Here is a 6,790-nt window from a genome sequence, read left to right as displayed (position 1 = left end):
TATTACAATTCTGTATGTTCTGAATTCATATTTATTCACTGGAATGACGAAAGCAATGTTGACTTCACTTTAATTCGTAATGAATTGAAGACAGAAGAAATGCATTTTACCTTAATACACACATCTGTAACAGTATCCGAAATCGGAAGTCATCAGTTGCAAGTTTGTTGATAATAGAAATTAAAAATTATTGAGGAATTTTTCTTCAAATGTTTGGCGTGTTCTGTTCCTGAAAGATTTACTAATATTCTGGAGATTTTTTTCAAGTTCTTCGGCCTTTTCCTTAGGGAAATTTTGTTTCTTATTTGCTGCTAAAAAATGGCGTCTGATTCAGTCAATGACTTTGATGGAACTAAATGAAAACGTGATAAATTAATGTCCGATATTTACAAGCTCCCGCTAGACGGCGTACTCGAGCGTTGCGATCGCGAATTGATATTACTACTACTTTCAATTTTTTTCAGGTGTCTATAAGCCCTGGTTTGTCATAATATGTTGCGAAAGAAAGTAATAATACTAGATTACTTTTTAACGAAAAAAAAAAGAAAACATTTTTGAAGCCTTTAAATTGGAATAATGAAAAAAAATGTCATTATAACAGAAAATACTAAAAACAGATAATAAATAAATATTATAGGTAAATTCCTTTAAAGTGGGTACTTGCAACTCGTGAAGAAGTGAACTGATCATGCCTAACCATGTGATTTAAATCAGTTTTAATTGGATACCTGTAAGCAAAGTCAAGCTTGTGTGTCGAATTTGATTGGCTTCTGAATAGACAAATGCTATGATTTACTTACGGTGACGTCACTTAGAGGCATCCAATTAGTGATAAAGAACTGTTTTACAGGTAAACAATATTTTTTTTAATTTTATGCTGATGACAACCAACGAAATTTGGTGATCTCCATAAGTAAAACTTGATTACATCATGTGATTTTTTTGGCCAATAAGAATGCGCCGAAAACAATGGAAAGCAGTTTTATGCCATTATGTTTAAATATAGAGATTTGAATTTAACTTTAAGCTAAATACAACCATTACAGTATGCTATATTATAAATAGTTATAATATACTGCATTAAAGTAAATAAAAATGAATTTCTTTTTGCGAATTTTACTTTTATTTGTCGGAGTTGTAACTTCATTCTGACCATGTTTATTGTTGCTGTTGGCTAAATCATTCACTTTTTCAATGTCTTCTAATTTCTCTTCAACCTCAACCTCATCTGCTACATCCATCAGCAGTTGAAGAAAATCATTTCTTTTCTGAAAGAAGTATTCATCATTTTGACTCAAATGAGTTATTTTTCATATAATTTCCATCATATAATTTATAAAAAAAAGGAGAAATTTGATAATGAAGCATCATCGGGAAGAAATAATTATGATTAAGTTATGGTAAGTTAAACTTTTAGCCATTTTCTCAATCTTAACAGCAATTATTTCTAATCATTATTATTTTATATTGTCTGATAGAAGTATTATTTATCATCAAAAACGTTAAATTATTATTGGATCAAAGATGAGACAATTATTAAGCAATATATATGCATAAACTTGATAACTTTTCAATTGCTGGCGAGATTCAGCTAAAACGTGGTGGATAAGTACATGGCATGCATTGTGCGATGCTTTAGTGCAAAGTTAATGGTGCAAAGAATAATAAAAAAAAAGTCATTGTTAGTAACAATTTAATTTAATAATGTAAACAATAAAAATAAACAAATGTTTGATGGTGTGATATTTGTCTGGTTTTCCAATAAGCCCTTCATTTCAATTTGTTGCTTGCTACGACATCAATGATAGATATTCTTAATTATTATGCATGGTTGCAGCGCCCTCTGTTGGTCAGTCTGAAATTCGTCACATCCTGTTGAGGTTTTCTTGAGCATGCGCGCCCTTATAATTGCTGTTAATTTTTTGGAGAAGAAAAATGTCGAAATGCAGCGTTTCTGCCCGTAAAAGAATCGTTTAGGCAACTTTTAATCCTTCTTAGTTATTTTTGTGGGGAAAAATTAAAAGGATTTATTTTTTTTTTGAAAAAACTTCCCAAATCATCGCTGAACTCAACTATTCAGCAGGTTATATTGTTAGAATTTTCCTTATAAAATAATCGGCGGCAGTAGTCTTTACATCAAATTGACCGTAAAGTTTGCTGTTTAGTATATTTCTCTACCTTTATGGGTTTGAAATCGTTTACAACTTATATGATTAAAAATCGTGAATAAAAAAAATCACAGGGTTTTATAACTATTTATCAAAATCTTAAAAATAAAATTTAACTGGACATTGGAGTTTTGTTAGGGTTTTCGTTAGGTAATGGACATTGGAGTTAGGACGAGGTTAAGTTGTGTTTTCTCAAATGAATCGTAGTATATGTCTTAGTTTATCTAGTGATGCCATCTATTGTGAGATATGGAAAATACTATCCTTTTTTAACAGATCTGTGGTGCTGCCATCTATGTTTGAATGAGACTTACGTATTCCAACAGTCTAATTGAAGAGTGTAGGACACTGGAAGCTTTTCATGTGTTGAATGAACGGGGGAAATATTGTGGTGTCAACACTGGGATTCGAACTCCTGCTCAGCTTCTCATGATATTGAAAGATAGATTTTTAGCTAAAATATGTGCCCAGAAACAGCAAGGTTTCATAAGGTGTTGGGCAACATATTTATTAATATAATATTATTAGGCATCCGATCATGGAAAATAAAAGTATGAATTTATAATCTGGCTAAGTTTCAAACTTCAGAAGAACGTGCGCTCGATTCTCATTGGCTGCGAGAATAGTTTGCGCGGATAAAATTCTGGTATTTTAACCGTATTTGTTGAAAACAGACAATGATCGATTTTTTCTCACAGTTAACGATTTGAATACCATTTTTTTCCATGATTATTTGACAGTTTTTGTTGAATATGATGAAATAACAATGCAATGAGTTGATATTCAACCAATTTTTTGCGAAATTTCTAACTGTGTATCGAAAAATTACTCGTGTTTCATCGGTTCAGTGAGTTTTTCAAAATTGTTCGATACGCCATAACTGTTGTAGGCATAAGTTTATATCTAAATCCGAATATCTGTCGCTAATTTTAAAATTCGCGTAAAAGGTTCGAATTCAGTAGCTTTTGAATATTTTTTTTTATGTAGCTCAACTAGTCTCTTTCACTCATTATGGAAAACATTGTTTTACATTAACTAAAATAAAACATGATGAAGAACTAATTACATTGATTTTATAAAGAATTAACCTTCATTTCGTTATTAACAAATAATTTCGGAACTCAATAATCACTTCTAGCATTCATTGCTAACATTCTGAAGTTTCTAACATTCAAATCTTATGCATTCATCGAAATTTTTTTTTTGTAATAATCAAACATGTTGGGCTAAATTCTAGTTAGTTTCATTGTTATGCATGGTAAAAAAACCTCAAATAGTGTTATTTTACAATTGTTTAACATTTTATTTTGGGTATTGCCCAGTTATTTTTTGTCCGAAACGTAGCTTTTGCTATATTTTTGTTACTACATAGTTACCAGCAATATTCATACGATTGAAATGAAAAAAAAAGATTCCTACTAAAAATGCTGAAGATCATAATAATGATCATAATAATGCGCAGAAATTTTTGCTAGCGGTACGATAAAAATGTACTGCAAAATTAAATTTTCAAATTTGTTTAATTTTTTATTTATTTATTTATTTTTTAATCTTTTAAGTACAAATCAACTTTTTATTGTTTGGTGAGATCAGTGGCGTACGCAGAATTTTTTCAGGGGGGGGTGTTCATAATTTTCTGAAACTACTAAAAGAAATTCGAGTCTGTAATAAAGCACTATTATTTCCCTAATTTAGACAGCTAGACAATTTTGACTTTTTATTTAGACAACATTGTTTAGTTATATTTTGATTTGATTTTTTTAAGTTTTGGAACATAATGTAATATCTTCTGAAAAAAGTCCAATGTCATATGGGTGGGAAGTAACACTTTGAGGACCACTTTCACATTCATCAGATTTTGTTATGCTGGAAACGTTTTCTTCAACGGAAGTATCACATTTCTATACAACAGAAAAATTACATTGGTACTAGATGCTGTCACCTCACTAATTTCAGGTTGTGAATTTCAGGTCTTGCGTTTTGACATCCTAAAGATCCAAGAACAGCAAATATCTATATATATATACATATATTTGCACAGAAATATCCGCTATGCTAGGATCTCAAAGTTTCGAGCTGGAATGAATAACTTCAACGAGCACAGTATCTCCAATGGTATTGTTACTGATTTCTTCACTAGTCGAAATAGTGGCGACGACGGGTTCGGCGATTGAATGAACTTTTTGTTAAGACAAAACAAAACAGATTTAGCGACAAGCTCCGAAAGACAAGCGGCAGAGATAACTCTTAGTCTGATTAACTAACTCCACTGTACTCCGTTCCCCTTTTTATATAATTTTTCACCGCATCTCCAAAATTCTCGAATTGTCTCTAAGACGACAGAACGTCTAGGATTCCAGAATCATCGCGTAAAGACCTCGCGAATGACAGCTAGTCTCGAAAACTATACTAGCAGGACAGAAAGGAACCAGTCCGTAACAGTATCACGTGAATTTGGTTTCAAAAGTACAACCCTATTATAGTAAATGTTTTTTCAGTATTCTGAGAAATACCGTGAGAAAAAAAGGCAAATAAAAATATATAGTCTTAAAAAATAATAGCACACATAATTTCTGCTGAAATTTTTATTTTTGCCATTTTATCTGAGCTCAAGGGGGTGTTTAAACCCCTAAACCCCTCCCTTGCGTACGCCACTGGGTGAGATATAAAATTGTCTGATGAGATGTAGTGATACACTGTTCATGATAATTAGTTACACTGATGCTCTTTTATACAGGTCTTTTAATCAAGACTAGAAATTTAAATTCCAAATAAAAAACAGTTTTTGTTAAATAAACATGACTCCCAACTTGTGTTTATAATCATAGAGAAAAACTGCACACATGTATAAAGTCAAAACATTTTTTGGTGCGAAATTCAGAATACCGGCACGATTCGATCATTTTCCCTAAATTTCCTCTTAAGTATAATTTATCACTTTAATGATCAGAATGAAGTCAGCGAACCCGCAATCACACCATTTTTGTATTTAGAATGGGCTTCTCAAGATTAAACAACTTCCCTCTCCGTTATCATGGTCTTGCAGTTTGTAAAGACAACGAAGTCAAGCATCACAGGCTGAGGTCAGTGAGTGGGTGGTTGACCACTTTGATGAGCCTACGTAGCGACCGAGGGTGTGCGGTATCGGTCCTCCTTAAACTGTTCTACCGTAAAGTGCGAAGCAGGTCGTCGGGCTGCCAAAGCGAGGAGCCACCCCCTCTGAAGAGGATGAAAATTGTGATGGCATGTCTTCGGATTATCCTCACGGATGTTTCCCAGACCGACGCCAATAGCCCATTGTGCGGCTCTAGTGCTACAGTAAATAAAATACCTACCTATCTCTGTTATCCTGATTAAGCAAAATATCGCTTTTTTCCTCACGGCAGTACGTTTCAGTGGGGAGAAAGAAATATAAGGCGATAACGGAGAGGGCAGAATTGTAGAGAATGGGAAATCGAGTAACCTTGAGACTCTTATTCTAAATACATAAGTATAAAAGGAAAATCAAGTTATATTCAAATGAAGTGGTTAAAAATGTCATCAAAATATACCGAATGTGAAAACAGTGTGTGTTGTTCCATACATAATTAAAACCTTTATTTTCTATGATTAAATAAAAGTTTCGAAAATTAATAAATGAAAGAAAAAATTATTTCGGAAGCAAGTAAAGAGATTGATTTATAGATACCTGATTAGTTCTTTTTCTTTCATTAATAATTTCAGTAGTAGTGGTGGTAAAAAACTCCATGGCATAAGGGATTGAAACAGATATATTTAAGAGCTTCATCAGGCGGGGTGCTAAAGCTTTTTGAAAAAGGAAAATATATTACTTTTTTTTTTATATAAATACTAAGAGGTCCCATTTCCCCAACCCTCATGATTGCTTCACATTTATCTCTGTATTTCTTAATAGTTGACATTTTCCACAAAAAACATTTTGTCAATATTCAAATATTGTAATTTCATGTAACAACATGAATCGTAACGAAATAGATAATTCCCTAGTTATGAAAAATATTCTCACTTAAGAACACAAAAAATGTGACATAATAAAAAGTGATGAGCAAAAAGTAATCTTACTCGTTAATGAGACTTATAAATCACTCTTACAGTTCAAACAAGAAAAGGTTTTAATTTCTCTTTAAGCAGGTTTTCTACATTTTTTTAAAATTTCAATATAAATGCTAAGGTTTTTATCTGGAAGCTTCTAAACTCTCTCTCTTTTTGTTACTTCTGGTTTGATCTCAAGCGTTAGCTTATAAAATAAAGATCTCGCGTGAGAAAAAAAAAATTTCATTTTCTTCTTCTTTGTTTGCATTATATTACTTTTTCAATGTGTTTTTCTGTATTTTAGAGGATCCTACATATAGGAAATAATTTTTCTTAATTTGGGAAAATAGCGAATAATGGGGAAAAACTGGAAAAATCCAGGAAAATTGGTTTATTTCCGCTGTTTAAAATTATTTTTACAATATATTCGACAGCTTATCATGTGTAAGGTTTTCTATGAGTAGAATAGTGCATCTTTCTTTGTTAAAGAACGCATAAAGGAATAATAATGAAAAAATAAAAAATAAAATAAAATGGTGGGTTGGGGTTCGAATTTCGAAGGCGTCTAACTC

The 6,790-nt window shown here is 31.9% G+C and overlaps 1 protein-coding gene across 1 annotated transcript in view; it reads right to left on the bottom strand.

The window, feature by feature from the left end:
• Positions 1-6,790, bottom strand: part of LOC107436861 (cytochrome P450 3A8) — a gene marked incomplete at both ends in the record, with an annotated part of 35,316 nt that overhangs the window by 9,623 nt on the left and 18,903 nt on the right. The window contains 2 exon segments of the mRNA XM_071186069.1: positions 1,121-1,268; positions 5,857-5,972. Of these exon segments, the coding sequence (XP_071042170.1) occupies positions 1,121-1,268; positions 5,857-5,972 (264 nt within the window).

Source organism: Parasteatoda tepidariorum, chromosome 10 (genome assembly GCF_043381705.1).
Source record: "Parasteatoda tepidariorum isolate YZ-2023 chromosome 10, CAS_Ptep_4.0, whole genome shotgun sequence".
NCBI classification, from domain to species: Eukaryota; Metazoa; Arthropoda; class Arachnida; order Araneae; family Theridiidae; genus Parasteatoda; species Parasteatoda tepidariorum.
This window is presented reverse-complemented; position numbering and strand designations above follow the sequence as displayed.